The sequence below is a fragment of the Lucilia cuprina genome, chromosome 3 (assembly GCF_022045245.1).
Source record: "Lucilia cuprina isolate Lc7/37 chromosome 3, ASM2204524v1, whole genome shotgun sequence".
NCBI lineage: Eukaryota > Metazoa > Arthropoda > Insecta > Diptera > Calliphoridae > Lucilia > Lucilia cuprina.
Genome location: NC_060951.1, coordinates 19,663,091 through 19,685,318, shown reverse-complemented (window position 1 = coordinate 19,685,318; position 22,228 = coordinate 19,663,091). Strand labels below are relative to the sequence as shown.

Here is a 22,228-nt window from a genome sequence, read left to right as displayed (position 1 = left end):
AATGAGACCCTACTACCTCTCGATTGGTTAAATTTGTCCGAAAACACCGGAACTAAGACCCTTGGAATCAAATGGATCATTTCTTCAGACTCATTTACATTCACAGCACCAGATGTCGAATTAAAAGAAAACTACACTAAAAGAGAAGTTTTATTTACAATTGCCAAATTCTTTGACCTTTGTGGATGGATAGCCCCAATAAAAGTAGACGCAAAACTAATTATGCAACAGATTTGGTTAGACAAAGTCGATTGGGATGACAAAATAAAACACTGAACTTGTCTAAAGTGGCTAAATTCATAAAAAACTGCCCCACAATAAATACATTGAAAATTCCCCGTTGGATCCAATATAGTCCGAATTGCAATGTGGAAATTCGCGGCTTCAGTGATGCTTCAGAAAAGGCCTATTCAGCGACCCTTTATGTTCGAATACAATCGGAAAACTCAGTATTCACGTTTCTTCTGGCTTCAAAGACCCGTGTAGATCCCATTAAGCAAATATCGGTACCCCGCTTAGAACTGTGTGGATCTGTCTTATTGGCAAATCTTGCATGGGGACTTACACCAAATCTTCAAATTCAAAATACCAAGACATATTATTAGACCGACTCAACAATCGTGCTGTCGTTTTAAACACATTGTAGGAACACATTTGTAGGAAATCGTGTCTCAGAAATCCTAGTCAAGGTTTGAAATCAAAATTGGCAACATATCGACTCAAAAGATAATCCAGCAGATGTAGCCAGCCGAGGATGTACTCCCCAAGAACAAGAAAAGCACAACCTATGGTGGTTAGGACCCTCCTGGTTAAAATTACCTAAAAATCAATGGCCGATATCAACACAAACAGGTGATACCAATTTAGAAGCTAAAACTGTAAAATAATTTACAACCACAACACGCGAAGGCCCATTAAATCGCTTTTCAGAATTAATGGATCTTCATCTGGGAAACAATATCATTTCCCAAATGAGCACAAGCATTTGAGACTCAAACAGAAAATATCACCAAACAGCAGTCTTTTGACCTTAAACCCATTCATGGATCGCAATGGCATTATCAGAGCCAATGGTCGACTCGCTCAATCACCAGCATTGACCTATAATGAACGCTACCCAATATTGCTGCCTTATAACTAGAAGCTATCACGACTTTTAGTTGAATTTATACACAAAATTATGGAGAAAATCAACTAATGACTCGAGTCCTACGAACAGAATATTGGATATTCAGATTGAAACCCTTAGTCAAAAGCGTAATTCACAACTGTAAAACTTGTGTTTTGTACAAAAAACATACACAAAATCAAATCATGGCTTCATTACCACCAGAACGCACAACTCTATCCAGACCTTTTGCAACAACAGGAGTAGACTACGTAGGATCTTTTGACATCAAAATTACACAGGCCGAGCGTGTCTTATCACAAAAGGTTACATTTGCATATTTGTATGCTTTGCCACAAAAACCGTGCATCTCGAAGCAGCAAGTGACCTATCGACCCAATCGTCCCTAGCCGCATTTTCCCGCTTCATAGGAAGACGTGGATGTCCCGCACTCATCTACTCAGACAATGGAAAAAATTTTGTCGGAGCTGCAGAACTCCTCAGAAATGACCGTCTAGACTTTAAAAAGTCTCTTCAAAACCACGTGACCAATAATTTTAGTCATCAAAATATCGAATGGAAGTTTATTCCCCCAGGAGCCCCATACATGGGCGGCCTTTAGGAAGCCGGTGTAAAGTCGTTTAAAACTTACCTCAAAAAGATGATACCAAACATGAAATTTACTTTTGAAGATCTACCTACAATTCTTACTCGTATAGAATCGTGCCTAAATTCTAGACCCTTAAGTCCTGCTAGCGATGACCCAAATGAGTCACGTACGTAGCGCATGTATCTGGCGAGATACTTTATGTATTTCAGTACATTTATATGAAAAATATGCCATTTTAGTAACAATATTACGATATTTAACAATATTTGTAGAGGGTACCTGTAGACTCAAACCCCTAACCAAATTAGAAATATATTAAAATCACAGTTAAATTCGTAAAATATCTGGCTAGATACATGCGCATAACGGAGGGTTAATCCATTGACCCCTGCACACTTCCTTATTGGTAATGCATTATTGACCCAAGCTGAACCCGATGAAAGCAGCGAAAATCTGACTTTCATCAACCGTTGGAAACGCTTAAAGGCCATCTACCACTCATTTTGTCAAAGATGGAAGTCCGAGTACCTAGCTGAACTCCATCGTAGATACAAATGGAAGGCACAGAGGGACAACATTAAAGACAACGAGCTGGTTGTCATCAAAAACAACAACTTGCCGCCTAAAGAATGACAAATGGGACGAATCATCAAAACCTACCTTGGACCTGACCAGAACTGTAGAGTTGTCGACATCAAGACAAAAAAATGGAGTCATCACCAGGCCAATTACAAAAATTGTGGTTTTATTTGCAAATTAGTATACTCCCTAGTTATTTACATAAATTAATATTATTCTAACTTTTATTTACAGGTATGGCATCCCAACAAACCCAAAGGCCCAACTACTGGAAATTTTCATACGGCATTTTTATGAAAGATCATCCTATCCGTACGTGCAGGAAGTTTTTAAGTTATACCACAATAGAGCGATATGAAGTGGTTAAAAAATATTGTAATATATGGTGGTTAAAAAATATTGTTTGAACTGTCTTGCACGATCACACACAACTCAAGCGTGCAAAAGTGAGTACAGATGCCATATCTGTCGAAACAGCCATAACATGGCGCAGAACAATTAAAAGGACTCGAAACATCCAACCCACAACCATTGAGCCGTGCCAACCCACAACCATCAAGACAAGCCGACCCACAGCCGTCACGACGAGTAGACCCAAGAAGTATGATCTAAACACACCTTTCTTCAACTGGAACCTGGTTTTTATTCCCACTGTGTCCATAAAGATTACTGCAGAACATGTCAACACCTGGATCAGCACTAGAGCCATTGTGAATCGATCATCCACTATTTCAAAAATTTCGAAGTCGTTTGTCCAAAAATACAAAATAAAAACGACTATGAAATATGGCCATGATTTTGCCATTTTTGAAATTAAGTCTTACCATGTTGGAGAATGAGAATGAACTTCCTTTATAATATACTTGTTTTGTTTAGTTTGAATTTAATCAATTTAGTTTGTAAATTTTAATTAGAACAATTATTGATAGAAAAATAAATTTTTCATTCCTTGTTTTACCGTAAATCAAATATCACCTATTAACAGGTTATGGGCCCTTCCGCTATATAAGGATAATTAATTTCGCGTGTGTAATAATAAATAAAAATAATTAAAGAATGTCCAATAACAATCAAATTGAAAAGCTTCGCGGAAGTGAAAATTATGAAGATTGGAAATTTACAGTTGAGGCTTATTTCCAAATGAAAGGTCTTTGGAAAGCAGTTCTTGGAACTGAAACAAATCAAGATAAGCAAACACAAGCGAAGGCGGAATTAATTCGGTTGGTGGATAAAACTATTTATCTACACATTCGTAATTGTAATAGTGCGAATGAAATATGGGGTACACTCTCAACAATTCTTGAAGACAGCGGACTAGTAAGAAGAGTTGGATTAATACAAAAGTTTTGTTCAACAAAATTACAAAATTGTGCAAATGTTGAAGAATATGTTAATGAAATTCTTACAACAGCACACAAACTAAGAGGAGCTGGTCTCAGTGTCGATGAAGAATGGGTAGGTTCAATGCTACTAGCGAGGTTACCAGAACAATATAATCCAATGATAATGGGTATTCAAAGTTCCGGAATAAAAATAACTGGAGACGCCATCAAACTAAAATTATTGCAAGATGTTAAGAAGGAATCAACAGACGTTGCGTTAGCTGGTCAGAAGAAATTCGTCAAAAATAAAGGACCAAAATGTTACAACTGCAACCAATATGGACACATTGCAACAAAATGTCCTAAGAAATCGAAGCCAAAATACAACAAAAATTCAAATGCCATGATTGGATGCTTTTCTGTGCAAAAGTTAAACAAAAGTGAATGGTTTTTTGATTCTGGTGCGACAGCACATATGTGTTCTAATTTAAAATTCTTTAACAACCAATTTCAATTTGAAAAGAATGTTGAAGTTACAATTGCTAATAAAGAATCAATGCAAGTAAAGGGTTGCGGTCAAGTTGATATGATTGCTAAGGTTGCAAAATTTAAAGAAGAAAATGTGATGTTTCGTGATGTGCTTTATATTCCCAACTTATATGTAAATTTGTTATCAGTTCCGAAAATTGTGGAATCTGGTTATGAAGTCACATTCAATAAAAAAGGGTGCAAGGTATTGAACAACTTCGGTAAGGTTATTGCAACAGGTGACTTGGTGAATGGTATGTTTAAATTAAACATTGCAAGTAACAGTGTGCTTATTTCTGAAGTGAAAAATGAAGAATACAACTTGTGGCATAAACGTATTGGCCATGCAAATGATGAAATCTTAAAAAGTATGAAGTCTGGTGCAGTCAATGGTGTCAATTGTGAAATTAACAAGCAAAACTGCATTACTTGTATAAAAGGTAAGCTATCAAGATCTCCATTTAAGGATCCTGGAACGAGAGCAACAGAGGTATTAAGCCTAATACACTCAGACCTTTGTGGGCCTATGGAAGTACCGTCTATTAATGGTTCAAGATATATGTTAATATTCGTTGATGATTTTAGCAGGAAAGTAACGGCCTATTTTATAAAAACCAAAGATGAAGTAACAAATAAATTTATGGAATTTAAAAACTTGGTTGAAAATCAAACTGGAAGAAGAATAAAAGCATTAAGAACTGATAATGGAACTGAATACTGCAATGGGAGAATGAAAAAAATTTTTATTCAATACGGAATTGAGCATCAAAAGACAGTGCCTTATACGCCACAACAAAACGGCATGTCGGAGAGAATGAACCGTACTATTATTGAAAAAAGATGCCTTTTATTGAATCACGTCTACCAAAAAAGTTCTGGGCTGAAGCTGCAAATACGGCTGTATATTTAATAAACCGCACTCCATATAAAACTTTAAATAGTGTTTCTCCTGAAGAAATATGGTCTGGTAAGAAACCAAACTTAAAATATCTTAAAGTTTTTAGATGCAAAGCTGTGATACATATAGCAAAAGAAATAAGAAGAAAACTTGATGCTAAAGCAAAAGAATCAATTTTCGTTGGCTATTGTACACACTCCAAAACCTATCGGTTCTATGACGTTAAATCAAAGAAGGTCGAGTTAAGTAGAGTTGCCAAATTTTTAGAAAACGAATTCTATAATGAAATGCCTAGTGATGATTCTAAGTTCTATATTATACCGGGATGTGATTCAGTGGGGGATGTGGATGATCCAGAAGATATATGTTCTGATGATATAAATCCAACAGATAATGTTGACGAATACTCCGATGAAATAAATCCTACAGATACTATTGATATACGTTCAGATGCGACAATTACATATTTAGAAATGCCAAGTATTGGAGAAGAAATTAATTCTGATGAAGATCAATATTTTTCTGAAACTGATGAGACACCGCCTAGGAACAATGATGATCAAAGTAACGACTGGGTACCTGGACCATCTGTGAGAGGAATCACATCACCTGAAACTGTAAGAAAGTCATCTAGAACACCAAAATCAATTCGAAGGTATGGGTATGAATGCAATGTGGTTCAAGTGGGTGAAGAACCCAAAACAGTGAAGCAAGCATTAGGAAGTTCTAATAAAAATGAATGGCAACGGGCTATGGATGAAGAACTAAACGCTTTAATTGAAAATGGAACATGGGAACTTGTAAAACTACCAAAAGAAAAGAAACCTATTGATAGCAAATGGTGTTTCAAAATAAAGAGGAATTTTAAAGGTGATATAGAGCGATATAAAGCGCGGTTGGTCAGAAAAGGTTATTCCCAATGCTATGGAAGTGACTACGAAGAAACTTTCTCTCCTGTGGTTCGATATTCCTCAATTCGACTACTCCTAAGTTTGGCCGTTCAACACGGATATAGACCAAGTGGATGTGGTGACAGCTTTCCTCCAAAGTGAACTAAATGAGGAAATATATATGAAGATCCCTGAAGGTTTCACTGAAAAGAAAGACATGGTATGTAAACTTAAAAAATCTTTGTATGGTCTTAAACAAGCTAGTAGATTGTGGAATTAAAAGCTGGATCAAACATTGAAGAAAATTGGATTAACTCAATCAAAAACGGAAACTTGGATGAAATAACTTATGTAACAATTTACGTTGACGACATTTTGATATTTACAAATAATTCAAAAAAATAAATTGAATATAAAGAAACGTCTTACAGAAATGTTTAAAATGAAAGACATTGATGAAGCGAACTACATCTTGGGGATGAAAATTACAAAAGATAGAAAGAATGGAAAACTATGGCTTGATCAGGAACAATATATTAACAATATTTTGAAGAAATTTTAAATGGATGACTGCAAGCCAATTTCAACTCTATTGGATATTAAGAAGGAAGAGATTGATGACATGAAAACTATACCGTACAAAGAAGCAATAGGAAGTATTATGTATGCAGCTCAAGTAAGCCGTCCTGATGTATCGTTTGCAGTGGGGGCTTTAGCTAGATATAACAATAATCCTGGAAAGGCACATTGGCAAGCAGTAAAGCGCATCATGAGATACCTCAAAGGGACAATAAATTACAAGTTGCAGTTCTCAAAAGATGAAAATACACACATTGAAGGATTCTCAGATGCGGATTGGGCTGGCGACTTAGATGATAAAAAATCAACTTCTGGTTACGTTTTCAAATTTCAAGGAGGTTGCATTTCGTGAAACTCCAAGAAGCAACAAACAACAGCTTTATCAACAACAGAAGCGGAATATATGGCTTTGGCAGCATCTGGACAAGAGGCGTTGTGGCTACGATCTCTGTTCAATGAACTTGGACGATTATCGTCTTTTGTGATAAAGTGCGATAATAAAAGCGCTATAAATTTGTCGCATAACAGTACTTATCATGCTCGCTTTAGGCACATTGAAATACGACATCATTTTATAAGAGATCTCGTAAATGACAAAAAGGTTGTTATTGAATATCTGAATACCGAGGATATGGCAGCTGATGTCTTAACGAAATCCCTAAAAGCATTTACATTGTTGTGATATTATGAATCTTGGCGTTCATCCTAGTGGGGGTGTTCGAGAATGAGAATGAACTTCCTTTATAATAAACTTGTTTTGTTTACTTTGAATTTAATCAATTTAGTTTGTAAATTTTAATTAGAAAATTTATTGATAGAAAAATAATTTTTTCATTCCTTGTTTTGCCATAAATCAAATATCACCTATTAACAACAAGAAATTCTATCTGTGATCAGCGTTTCAAAGTTTCCGACATATTCTGTGTCTGGTATACGATCAGGCACGTCCGATGATTGTATATAACCTTCCAATTTGTCCAGTGTACATTGATGACGTGTCCTAAAGTTCGCCTAAAGTAAAGAGCCGTTAAGCGCCGCCTCTTATATTAAATATGTTTCAATGGTTGAAATAGTACACATGGCACCACTTATACTCAAGCAGCATGTACGCTGAACTCCCTGCAGTAGTTTGATATTACACTTTCTGTCTGAAGCAGCCCAGCAGATTATTGAAGCATAAGCTAGAATTAGGGTTAAGGTCTTTAGGAGGTTATTAATCGTAAAGGTGATAAAATGCCACCCTGTAGTATACCGTATCTCGCAGCTTATCTATCTATTCCTTATCTTGTGGTTGATCCAATTACGGAGCACCCGGTCAACATAAAACTGGTCTAGGGATTGGATAAGAGTGTGCACGTAATTAGGCGCCTTCGATGTCAATACATACCGCCAGTGTATATAGTTTGTTATCAAATTTGTTTGTTATGTAGTGGAAGATTTCGCTTAAGGCGGTTTTCACCGATCGTCACTTTACATAAGCATACTACTTAAATTTTAGGTCTTTGTCGGGAATACTGCTTTTAACCATACTATCGACTATCCGTTCCAAGGTTTTAAGTATGAAGGACGTAAGACTTATAGGTGTCGCATAGCTAGGTTTCCCTGTCTTAGGTATAAATATTAACCTTGCATCCTGGCATTTAATGGGCGTATATGTGAATTTCAAGCATGCAGTAAATATCTGAGACAGATGTACGAAAACCAGTCCCGCTTCTATCTGTAAGAGGGCCGGAAAAATGCCTTAGAGGGTGTGAAGCTCTTGAGTCTCGTTTGGCTTTACAAACAACTTTCTTGTATTCACCAAATTAACTACGATACTTATCCCAGAACACTGCGGTCTTTTTACGCCGTGCTAGTTAAATAGTTCGCGAAGTGTCTTACCAAGATTTCAGATCTCCCCGGTTACCCTGGGTTTCTCCTGGACAGATCTCCGTTCTCACAGAAAGAAGCTGTCCACGAACGATTCAACTAAGTCACTTTTGAGCATTTCAACTTTGGCGTCTATGTCCTCTTTATTTCGACATTGATAAATGTCTGACATAAACGATTCTTTAATAGAGAACCGAACATTGTCCAAGTAGTTTTAGACTTATTCCGAAACTTTATCGGCTTTGGTGGCGGCCGTAGTATTTTGAATCTTATGTACCTATGGTCAGGAAAGGAGTGCTCGTCCAAAACTTGTTCTTCTTTCCTGTAAAAGAGCTCCCATTTTTTTCACGGCCAGCTCAGCATTTTGACTACCAAGAATTTTCAGAATACGTTCATTACCCTGTTTACTGCACTATACTTTTATGTAGACAGTGGACTTTAAGAGCACCAGAAGCTCGCTCTTCTTTGCCAGTCCCATCTTAGCGCCGTCCCAGGGAAGAGGGAAACTTTCCACCAAGTGCTTTAGGGTGAGATGCCAACCTCATAAACATCACGCCCATGCTGAACTCACAGCTCACGATCTCAATTGGTTGTTTGCACTTTGAAGCGATTGCGTGGTCCACTATTTTATTGTTCACCAGATCTTTTACCTTACTCTGTTGGTCTATTAGAATTTTGCCTGTCGAATTACCGGCATCGTTGTTATTATCATCTGAAGATTCAGAGTCGGAAACCTCACCTATATTTAAAAGCTGAGGTAGCTGAGGTTTCACCCCTATGTTTCTGATAATGGCATGCTTTACACTTGGTATTTTACTCACGATGATGACGACGACACGTAACTCTCGAGTGAATCAACACTTGCCGTCGGTACTGGGTTATTTAGGCCCTGTACCGTAACTTCCATATTTTTAATTTCCATGTTGTTTTTTCCAGTTAAATTCCCAGGTTGTGGACAATCTGCCCTCCCTCAGCTTGAGTCAACTAAAACTGGGGGAAGACAGATGGTCCATTACCACCCCTATTCGCCACCCGGGGACGCGCTTGGTAGGAAAAACGGGAAAACTCTGCCGAGATATATATGAAAATATAACATGTTCATCAGGGTTATTATTTTTTTGGTCTGTTTTACTATATATTTTATTTTAATAAATTTCATATAAATGTTTACTACTATCTATACTGAGCAATATTATAGCGATTTATTATAAATTACATAAGCAGAGTTAATAATTAATAAATTTATAGCGAACTACAAGATAATGTAATAAATATGCAAAAATGTTGGAAAATTTTTTTCTCATTTAGAAAAAGTAATATTTATACCAAACTTCATCGTTTTTGATGCTGGAATTTATTTTAACGATCTGATCATGTCCTAAACAACTTGCTATGGTATTTTTGATATTCATAAAAATTACAAAAAGTACTAATCCTAATGTTCGTAAGAAAATATGAACATATAACAAGAAGAGTGTTATATTCGGAGATGCCGAATCTTATATATCCACCATCAAATCATTCTCGATCTATGTTGAATCATATGTCAATATTAATATTAACATCAGGGAAATATTTGGAAGGGGGCCAGGCTTAAACCTGGAACGTGCTATTCCGAATTAAAAATATTAATTTAGTTTGATCCAATATTTATAACCATAAACTATTTTTTATATATAACCACTCATATGGAGGGTAGAGTCAATTATGGACCTATCCTCGTCGGTTTATACAACAATTGTTTGCATCTAATGTCGCTGTACTCGTATTTTTAATTCAGTCACGAGTAATTTTCTGGAGAAAACTGAATATGGGGGTTTGATAGTTATCGACCGATTCTCATAAAATTCAGTTGAAAAATTTCAGTTCTACAAAACTACTGTAATTTGTAAGAACTTTTAAGCCATACATGAGGATCGGTCCATATAAGGTCCCCTATAGAAAATTACTTTAACGCTCATTACTAGCTCAAAACTACGAGCGATGAAATATGATATTAGTTAGTTTTTTACGAGCCAAACATTTCTACCAAATTATATGTGGATCGGTCTATATTTGACCATATATAAGGTCCCCTTCAGAAAATTACTCTAATGTTCATAACTGCCTCAAAAGTACGCCAATAGCGATAAAACTTGGCATAAGCATAAGAATAAAGCGATAAAATTCAACACACATAAGTTTTATACGAGTTAAATCTTTCTACCAAATTTATTGAGGATCGATCCATAATTGCCCAAACATGCTGCTTAGAGTCCCCTTCAGAAAATTACTGACTTAAAAATAGGTGTACAGATATGAAATTTAATATAAGAAACTTTTAAAAGAAAAAACTTAAATATCAATACTGTAATCAAAATACCGATGTTCAAACATATTTGAACATAGTTTAAAATCTTAACTATTCGATTAGTTCACTTAAGTTACAAATAAATATTTATCGCTTAATTTTTATGACAACCTTTAGTAATGATAAGAATGCTAGTACTAAAATGCACATTAATTCTCTTGTTTATGTAACACATAGATTTTATGAGATATAATTAGAAATAGAGCGTATTCTTATTTTAGTTTTAAAATTCTGTTTAAAAGTTCTTAAGTTTTTAGTTTAATAAATAAATATAAATAGTGTTATTCAAGATTCGTGCGAGTGCTTTACAACCACTCGCGGTCTTCTAACATTCAACGCTAAAATACCAATACCTCATTTTTTTTAACTAATTTTCCTAGGCTGAGTCAATCAAAAAATTATTTATAGTTTTTTGAAAACACATAGTTATAAAAAAATATATCTTACGTTAATATTATATGTAATATCTCTGCTAATAAGCCTCCCTCGTAATTCAATGGTATGGCAGCATGTTCACAAATGCTGCGCAACATACAGGCGTGGCCATTTAATGCGGATCTAAAAGAATAGTAATACAAAAATTAAAAAAAAAAATATTGAAAATTTCTGTTGTAGTATTTTAGTAATTATGTCATCATCATTATTATTATCATTGCGATTTAATGTTTGCGAATAACATTGTGAAGTAATAGTAATCTAAATATATAAAAGCAAGGTTGGCAACCAAACTCATTGAGTAAAGTGCTTACAATTCTATTAAAAACAAGTAAGAGTGCTATATTCGGCTGTGCCGAATCTTATACTTATACCCTTCACCATAGTGTATTTTAAACATAATTGATCTTACAGTCTAGTTAATAAAAACATTAAAAAAATTTGAGTCGATTTAAGCCGAATGTTTCGGCGGCGGCTCAAGCAACTAAATATAGTTCGGCGGCTAAGCTCCGACTCGAAGCCAGTCGACTTCGACCTCTGATTCATTGCTGGTAAACATTGACGAGACGTAGATTTTGTTTTTGTTTATCGTAAAAAAATTTGTTTTAAAAAGAACTTGGAAAAAATTTGTGTTAGTTTTAAAGTTCAAACTTACATTATTCGCATAAAAATTATTGTACAATAACTCACAATCTACTTTCATATAATTGAAAACGTTTTAAATACTTTTTTCTATTCATTAAAAAATATATTTGCAAAACAAAAAGAAAAATTATTTTATTTCAACAAAAAATGCAAATCATATTTTTTTGCTGTGTATTTTTTGTATGTTTGGATTCCAAACATACAAACACACGTGTACATCTATTACTATGTACAGTGTTTTTGTTGCTTTTTTAACAATTTTTTGATGAAATTTTCAGAGGTTGTTTCGGATTTTTGCTCATATCTCCGTTATTTACCGACCGATTTTGCTGATTTTAAATAGCGATCTTCTCGAAAGCATGTCTAATAGAATTATTGAAGATTCGGATCTCGCCGATATCTGGGGTCCTCTAAAAACTGATTTCAACAGACAGACAGACGGACATGGCTTAATCGACTCCGCTATCTATAAGGATCCAGAATATATATACTTTATAGGGTCGGAAAATTATATTATAGAAATTACTACTTAATTTGCAAAATTTATGTAAGTGCCTTAAGTTAAGTAAAACTTTTCAATATTTGGCCATAATGTAGTAGCCGCCGGACGGGTAAATACCTCTATAGGTTTTTTTATAGTTTTTTTAGTTAATCTCTTTACATAGTGTATATATAAAACAATATTGTTTAATTTCAATAGATTCAATAGATTTCAAAATTAAGCCATAACGTAGAAGTCAGCTGCCGCCAGCCGGGTAAATACTTCATATGCGTTTCTCAATATTAGATGTTACGAAAGAGATTTTGTTCAGTTATCACGTTATCTAGACAATTTTAATATAAAATATTATACAATATTGTGTAATATGTTAACATTTAATAGAAAAAATATTTTTCTTAAATAACATATTTCAATAGATACCAATTATGCCATTATTTAAATAAAATGATATTTGTTTACAAGATGCTTGGTATTTTCAGATTTTTTACATAAATCAAAATATTAACGAAGTTTTTCTCTGTTTAACGGACCTTTTTAAATATAAAAATGTATACAATAACAAACTTTGACAGCTAGGAAAACCAGCGAATTAAGAAAAAAAATTATCAGCTGATTGATTAACACCACCTCATATGAATTCGCCTTGCACCATTGCCATACTGCTTTATTGTGCGTCAAATATAGTTTTTTCACACAAATTTGTATCTTTATTTTGATTTGCCTACAAAGTAAATCATTGATAAAGTACTTATAAAAAACGCTTTTTTTGACAAAAAGTTGAGAAAATTTTATTACTAAGAAAACAAATTTAACTACCAACAAAATAATTTTTAAACTAATCCCAAAATTACGTTTTTACCTGAAACTCTAAAATGTAAGCGTTGATATAGCCCCACAACGAAGGACCCAAAATGCAAATTAATTTAACCCAAATATTTAAAATTTTATATCTAATCTAATGGTGAATTAATACGTTTATTTACAATCTATAACTAAAAAAGTTATACATTTATGTGTAGTAGATTAAAATTTATGAAGTTTCAATTTATTTATGCATATATTCGAATGCATTTTTTAAAAATTGCATTAAATGCAAAATGGTTGTATTTGTTTAAACGGTTTATAGATTTTGCTACAGACCTCATATATAAATTATTAAATTAAGTTAATAAAATAATGCATCAAAGTTTCTCGTGCGCAGAATACGCTGTCCACATCTGGGTAGATGAATATAGTTAACAAAATTATATACTATTAGGTTGCTATAAATAAAATCTAAAGCATAAACTAGAAGCCGTTCGAAAAAATATTACTAATACATATGTATTTAATGATATTAAAAAATGCATTCGAAAATACCTGTCTATATATCGAGCCCTTTTCGCACAAAAGACGTAACCGACAAAAACAAAATTTTACAGGAGAGCATTTTTTTAAATATCTTCGAAGTAGGGCAAAGCATTACTCCAAAACTCCGTTAATAAATACTATTACATCTAAAATATGGGATGCAGTTTGTTTCGATTTTGTATGACGCTATATCCGATTTTTTTGTCGTTTTTTTGCCGAGACAAATTTTTGTGATATAAACAATGTTGAGGCGGTTACGTCTATATTCTCTATTTAAAAAAATATTTTTTGTGTATATCTTTATATCATTTGTATAAATCTGTAATTTAATAGTGTAATAAATACTTTTCTATAAGATTTTAAGACCATCTAGCGATGTCTGTAAGTCAGTGTTTTTGTTGAAAACCGGATAGGTTCCGAACGTTATGAGCTAGAGTGATGAAATTCTCTAAAGATGCTTATTGATGACAAATATTGTTTTGTCATCAATACAAGTACCTCCCGGGAAATAGTCAAAACATTAATAGATATGATGTTTATGTTTCAATCGCTATAAAAATTTGCAGAAGTCGGTTATATATACCTGTAAATTATGTTGGGAAGTATTACAGATAACAGGCAATATTTGACCTAGCCTCCATATATGGATTCTATAAGACAATAATTTTTTTCCATAGAGAAAATAAGGTTACAGTTAATAAATTTTTCAGAAATTAAAAAGGTGTGATAAAATTCTACAAAAAAAAACATTTGTTTTTAAAACTAATAACGCGTTTAAATTCTAAAGACCACAATTGACCAAATACCTCATTAAAGACCATTCTGAAAAACACCCTGATGTCCACATTAATATCCATACATTGTATGGATATTAATGTGGACATCAGGGTGTCCACATTAATATCCATATAAATAAGTAAATTCTGGGACTATTGATTCATTAAGAGTTCAAATTTTTCTATCATTTTTTTCTTTTTCTTGTAAAGTTGAAACTATTGGATCTATTGCTATGAAATTTTCGGGGATGATGCTAATAGACCCAAATTATCGATTTCATTAAAAAAAAACGAAAATCGAAAATCATGTCACTTACGTCCATTTAGCAAAAAGGGCTCGATATAATATATATAAATTCTATTCCCCTAATTCACAAACAAAAATTTTTTATTAAAGGTTTATAAAACAAAATTTCCATACAATATATAATTTATAAACCGATAAAAATGAATGTATGTTTGTATGTTAAAACGTCAGACAACTAAACGGCCGAACCGATTTTCTCTTTAGAGCGTATTCCTGTGGTCATATTAAGAAAATATTACATCCGTGTATTTAATAAATATCTGCATGGATATACTTGTTCTTAAATTCACAGTACTGCACAGTATTAAAATACACGTACACTATTGTGAAAATATTAAACAAGCATGTGCAGGATGTGTATGTTCGAAGAAATGAGTTATAATCACACACAACTTGCATAATTTAGAAACGGAATATTACTCGTCTCGCTCGTTGAGAGTTGTGTAGTGTTTGATATAATTAGGCAAAAACATCTTAATAATAGCAAAAACATCTCGAAATCTACGAGTGATCAGTATAATCAGTGCGAACTTTTATGTATAAACCGCCTTTATATGTTGGAACCATAGTACGGCGCTACACAACACGATCGTAAACAAACCTCTTAACAAGTAAACTCTAAATTATACTAATTGTATTTTATTCTTCTAACAATGCGTTTTGTTTAAATTAACTCAAATTTTATAAAATCACTCATAAGTTGTCTCGAAACATTTCGAAACATATCATACATTATTCCGATTTGTTTTTCACTCTTAATTCTATTGTCTCTGTTTCTTTTATATTTGTTTGCTTTTACACATGTATTTTTATGTGTAGATTATCAACTGCTTTTTAAACTTCAGCCGCACTACAGACAGTATTCATGAAATAAACGAGTGACTTGTAAGTCACTCGTTTATTCGCATATCTGAGCAACTATTAGAGCTAGAATCTTCAAATTTTACTTGAACTTTGACAATCATCTAAACAATTAAAGTATAACGGGCGGATTTTCAATGGGGGACTTGGCACCTCGCATATCTGGCAAACTAAAGTACTAGATTCTTCAAATTTTGCAAAAATTACTTTAATATTCATCTAAACATTTTGAAGAAAATATGTAGACTTTTATTTGGGGGGCTTGAAGCCCCGCATGATTTAAATAGACAAATTATTATATCTGAGAAACTATTAGAGCTATAATATTTAAATTATAAATAAAGTACTTTCATAAATTTTTCATCTGGGGGGCTTGGATCCCCCATATAAATTAATTTCGTATATCTTAGAGACTATTGGAGCTACAATCTTCAAATTTTACTTGAAAAACCTTGACATTCATCTGAACCAAGGCGAATAGATAATAAGGTGAAGTCATTTCATTTTGCGGCGAATTCATAAAGTTTTTTATATATGTAGTTTGACAGCGTCGGGTTTGAGAGAGAATTTTTTTATGGAGTTTGACAGCTTCAGGCTAAATTTTCCGTGGACAAAAAAACAATCAGCTCTTGAAATGACTTCACCTTATTAGTCTCGCCATGCTATAAGGTGAAATCATTTCATGTTGGAGCGAATTCTTAAAATTTTTTATATATGTACTTTGACAGCGTCGGGCAAGTCGAATTCATATATGGTGGTGTTATTTAATCAGCTGATAATTTTTTTCTTAATTCGCCTGGATTACGTAGCTGTCAAAGTTTGTTATTGTTTACATTTAAAAATGTCCGTTAAACGGAGAAAAACATCGTTAATATTTTGAATTATTTATGTAAAAAATCTGAATATACCAAGCATCTCATAAACATATACAATTTTATTTAAATAATGACATAATTGGTATGTATACAAATATGTTACTTAAGAAAAATATTTTTTTATATTAAATGTTAACATATTACACAATATTGTATTTACCCGTCTGGCGGCTGCTACATTATGGCCAAATATTGAAAATTACTCCGCCGAAGTAGAATTCTCTATTCGCAACAAATATTTATTCAATTGTAATATAACATTTTCATTAATAGGTACTTTTTATGTTTATTTTTCACAAAAAATTAAGTTTTACTTAACTTCAGGCATTCACTTAAATTTTGAAAATTAATATGCCGAAATAGAATTTTTCGTTTGAAACAAACATTATTCAATTTAGAATATATTTTCGCACAAATTTTAATATCTTAATCTTTATTTTTTAATAATATATAAACATTTTACAAAAAATTTTCAACAAATAAATTCGCCGTACTTATGGTTATTGATATCTACGTAAGCCAAATGCAAAAACAAAATTCATGTAAAATGTTGTTGTTGCAGAACTGCCACCAGCTTATCTGAATTCGCCTTGGGGTGGACTCTCAATGGGGGACTTGACAGTTCCATATGATTTAACATAGTTGCCAGATGATTTGGGTACAAAAAATCGTCATTTGATTTTTATAAATCGTCAAAACCTTTTGTTATAGGAAATTAACTTATTTGATGTTATTTCTACTAATTTTTATACCCTTCACCTTTTTGAGAAGGGTATATATAAGTTTGTAATTTTTATAATATAGTATTCTGACCCTATAAAGTATACCTATTCTGAATCCTTATAGGTAGCGGAGTCGATTATGTCATGTCCGTCTGTGTGTATGTTTGTTGAAATCAGTTTTTAGAGAACAGCGATATTAACGAATTCCAATCTTCAATAATTCCTCTGAAAATTTTATCAAAAATTTATCTTTTTTATTCATACTCAGCCAAACATTTCAAAAAAATAATATTCGTAACCACACGGTAAACTTTGTTATTGTACGTTTGTTTATAAAAACAAAGCAAGAGCAGCAGAACAAGTGTAGCAGAGGAGATCAGCACTAGTGTGTTGTTATTGGGTAGAAACATTTTTTCTATAATATTAAACCCAGAAACATGAAATTAGGTATGTAAAACCCGGATTAGGTGAGAACACATAAAAGGGAACCTTTAGGTACTTCTTCGTTCTACAAAAGGTACTTTTTGAATTTTCTAAAATATCGAACCTAGACACATGAAATTAAATATGTAAAGATAAAGTGAGAACCAATAAAAGAGGAATTTTTGGTACTTTTTTTTCAAAATTCCTTATGTTGAGTTCGTGTTAACTATTTGATATGATATTAAGTAAATATATGAATATAAGGTATTTTTATTCAATCTTTCTCGGCGCTGTGAAAAATGGCCCCAACATTTTTTATTTTTACTTTGGGGCTATTTCTGATTTAAGAAGAAATTATATGGGAACCCAAAATTTTATAATGAAAAAAATACCCCAAATTGTGTATTTTACTTTGGGCCACTTTTTATACCCTAAACCACTTTAGTGTGGAGGGTATATTGGGTTTGTTCTGATGTAATGCACAATATACCCACCTTAAAGTATACTAATCGGCACAGTATCATTTTCTGAGTCGATTTCTGAGCAATTTTGAAGATAATACAATGAAATTTAAAAATTTTGACTTAAATGTCCACAGTTGTATTCAACAATAAATGGCTTAAGTATATCTGAGGCAATTCAACTTAAATGATTTATTATAAAAACTTTATCACATTTTACTTTCTGTAACAGGTGTAGGCTATAATATGGTCGGCCTCGCCGACTATTTCATATTTTTAAAATCTGTTTTTTCTTAGATTTCTCCACTTTTAATATCGGTATAATACTGTTGAATATTTGTGGCAGTTTTTGGGACTAAGCACGTTTTCTTTTTCTGAATATTTATTTTTTGCTGCACTTAGCACATTTTCATGTATTTTTTTCCTTACGTACATGTTCTATTTTCAAGATAATTTGATAAATAAATATTTTGCAGTGTCCTTCGGATGAAGTGTATAAAATTTTGTTACAAAAGATGACTGATCGGAAAAAGAAATTGACAGTAACATTTTTGAAGATAAAAGGATTATTTTTACCAAACTTTATATGGGTATCTTTATTTGGTAATTAGTAAAATGTATTTACGCCATTTTCGATAGAGGACCATGTATGGGTGTTGCGACCAATCATGGATCGAACGTTAAACAAATTTAAAGTATGTTTAAATATAGTATTTGTGTATAAAATATCTTAATTAGGTAATGAGTTATGTGCACTTTAGTGATTTTCGGGTGGGGACCTTAAAGCTATGGCCAAATATGGACTGACCATGATAAAATTTTAAAATAACATTTCCGTGTACGAATTGTGTACACATGTCTTGATTTTGTAATGAGTTATGTCCGTTAAAGCGATTTTAGGAAAGACCTTGTTTGTGAGCGGATCGTAAAAATGTTTTTTTTTTGTATGAATTCTTTTGACATAATTTGTAAAGTTAAAGGTTACAATACGACTTTATTAATTTTTTATTTTCTGATACACTAAAATAATTTGTCAATGTTGTTTATTTTAATTGAATAGTAGTAAAAAATAATCCACGTTACAATGTTACTACACCTTTATTAAAGCCACCCTATTGTAAACAAAAGTTCGGTATAAACATTCATTTTCTCCGTGAAAAAAATAGAGCCATCTAAACAAACCTCCTAAAATTATTAAAAAGATAAAGAAGATAATATTTTAAATACAATAATGACTTACACAACTGCTTATACTGCCTCAGTACTTTGTAGAACTGCCTTTATTTTTTATTACTGCGAAGCACCGCTTCGGCATAGAATCCACTAACTTTTGACAAGTCGTGACAGGAATATTCTTCTATGCAGTCTCAACCATTGTCCACAACTCATCTTTATTTGATGGATTCTTTCCTCTAAGAGATCTTTTAACCTCGCCCCACAAGTTTTCGATGGGATTTAGGTCTGGTGACTGAGAAGGCCATCCCAAAACCTTCACATGGTTATCCCTGAACCATGCCTTTGACAACTTCGACGAATGTTTAGGATCATTGTCCTGTTGAAATATCCATTCAAGCGGCATTTCCCACTCAGCATAAGGCATCATGACTTCTCTTAAAATATTAGTATAAATTTTTGCATCCATTGTATCCTGTATGCGATATAAAGGTCCAACTCCATAATAGGAAAAGCATCCCCATACCATAATATTACCCCCTTCATGTTTAACGGTTTTAACGGTATATTGAGGGTTAAATTCTTTATTTTTGGGTCTACGGACTAGAAGAGAACTTCGATCCGAATTAAATAAATTTACTTTGGTCTCATCCGACCACAAAATATTGCGCCATTTAGATACGGACCAATTTACGTATTCCTTTGCGAATTCTAGTCATTGTTTTATGTTGCGCTTTGATAGATAAGGCACTTTACGTGCACTTCTTGCTTTTAAATTATTTTTAAGGAGCATATGCCGTATTGTAGAAGTATCCATATCAAGTTGATATTGTTTTATAAGAGCGGATGACGTCACAAAGGGATCCCGTTTTACATTACGCAGTATTTTTCGTTTTAAAGTCTCAGATATTTTGGTTTTTCTTCCTCATTTTTCTTGTTTCTCTTTATACTTTATAGCATTTTCTACCATTTTCTTTGAACATCCAATAAATTCAGCTATTTTTCTTTGAGATTTACCTTCTTGATGAAGCTTTTTTATCAATTTTCGGGACTCCACGCTACAATGTTTTCCTCTGCCCATTCTGCTGAGTAATTTTTCAATCTTTTTTTTAATTATAATAGAAATAAGATAGTATGCCTTTTTACTCACCATTTCAAAAAAAAAAAAAAAAAATATTAAAGAAGTGTTTTTTTAATTTGATATTCTATTTAACTTTAAAGTTGGCTCTATTTTATTTCACACTTGTTTTTCTTCAATTTACATACAAACACTGATATAGTTATAAATGCTGCTTCATTTACAGAAAAAATAACGGGATTACAATAAGAAAGAGACATTCTAAAAATGCATAAAAATTTTTTTCTAAAAACATTTTGTACACGTTAAAAAAAATTAAATTTATAGAACAACAAGTGGCTCTATTATTTTTCACATAACTGTATATTGTGGATCCTTATAGATAGCGGAGTCGATTAAGCCTTGTCCGTCTGTCTGTAAAATCAGCAAAATCGGTAGGTAAATAACGGAGATATGAGCAAAAATCCGAGACAACCTCTGAAAATTTCATCAAAAAATGTCATTTTTTTCATGCTTTGATAAAAAAGCAACAACACTGTATATTTTAAGAAAAGATGTACACGTGTGTGTAGATGTATTTGGTTTTATTCAGCTGTGTATTTTTTTGTATGTTTGGATGAGGTTGGCGTCATTGCGTTGTTTATTTTTTTTCTGTGTTTTTCGGTATGTATGTTTAGATGTCGGTTGTTTTAGATGTCTTGTGTATTTTGTTTTTTATTTCGTTTAGCGTTGTTGTTGTTCATTTTGTTTTGCTTTTGGTGTAATAATAATGTAGTCGGGAAAAAAATTATAAAACTAATATGTTTAAAATACACTATGGTGAAGGGTATATAAAATTCGGCACAGCCGAATATAGCACTCTTACTTGCTATTTTTAAAAATGTCCGTTAGACGGAGAAAAACATCGTTAATATTTTGAATTATTTATGCAAAAAATCTGAAAATAACCAGCATCTCGTAACAAATATCATTTTATTTAAATAATGGCATAATTGGTATGTGTACAAATATGTTATTTAAGAAAAATATTTTTTCTATTAAATGTTATTATATTACACAATATTGTATTATATTTTTTATTAAAATTGTGTAGATAACGTGATTAACTAAAAAAATCTCTTCCGGAACACTTAATATTAAGAAACACATATGAAGTTTTTACCTGGCGGCAGCTGACTTCTACGTTATGGCTTAATTTTGAAATCTATTAAATGTTAACAAATTAAACAATATTGTTTTATATATACACTATGTAGTAAAGAGATTAACAAAAAAAGTCTGTTCCGAAACGCTTTATATAACAAAACTCATATGAGTTTTTTACCCGTCCGGCTGCTGCGACTAATATTGAAAATTACTGCGCCGGAGTAGAATTATCCATTCGTAACAAATATTCATTCATTCGTAATATAATATTTTCATGAATATGTACTTGTTTATGTTTATTTTTCACAAAAAAATAAGTTTTACTTAACTTCAGGCACTTACTTAAATTTTGAATTTTAGAATTTTTCGTTTGAAACAATCATTCAATTCAGAATATATTTTTCTCACAAATTTTAATATCTTTATCTTTATTTTTTAATAAAATATAAAAATTTTACAAAAATTTTTCATCAAATGAATTCGTCGTACTTATGGTACTTATGGTTGTTTTTGTAGAACTGCCACCACCTTATCTGAATTCGCCTTGATACACACTATTGTTTTTTTCAATGAAATTGCACTGAAAAAAAATATTTGGCTATTTTCAATTTTAAAGATTAAATTGCACTACTATAAATTGGTAATATTTATAAACAATATATAATCAATGGACATAAGAATGCTAATTTCTTCACATAGAAAGATCATTTCAAATTAAAATGTATAAAAAAAGTATCAAAT

At 32.4% G+C, this 22,228-nt stretch overlaps 1 protein-coding gene across 2 annotated transcripts in view; it reads right to left on the bottom strand.

The window, feature by feature from the left end:
* LOC111683573 overlaps positions 1 to 22,228 on the bottom strand; it is a 55,843-nt gene that overhangs the window by 5,035 nt on the left and 28,580 nt on the right. For both annotated transcript variants that reach the window (XM_046947505.1, XM_046947506.1), the window contains exon 3: positions 11,181 to 11,291. In XM_046947505.1, the coding sequence (XP_046803461.1) occupies positions 11,181 to 11,291 (111 nt within the window). The remainder of the gene's footprint in view (positions 1 to 11,180; positions 11,292 to 22,228) is intronic.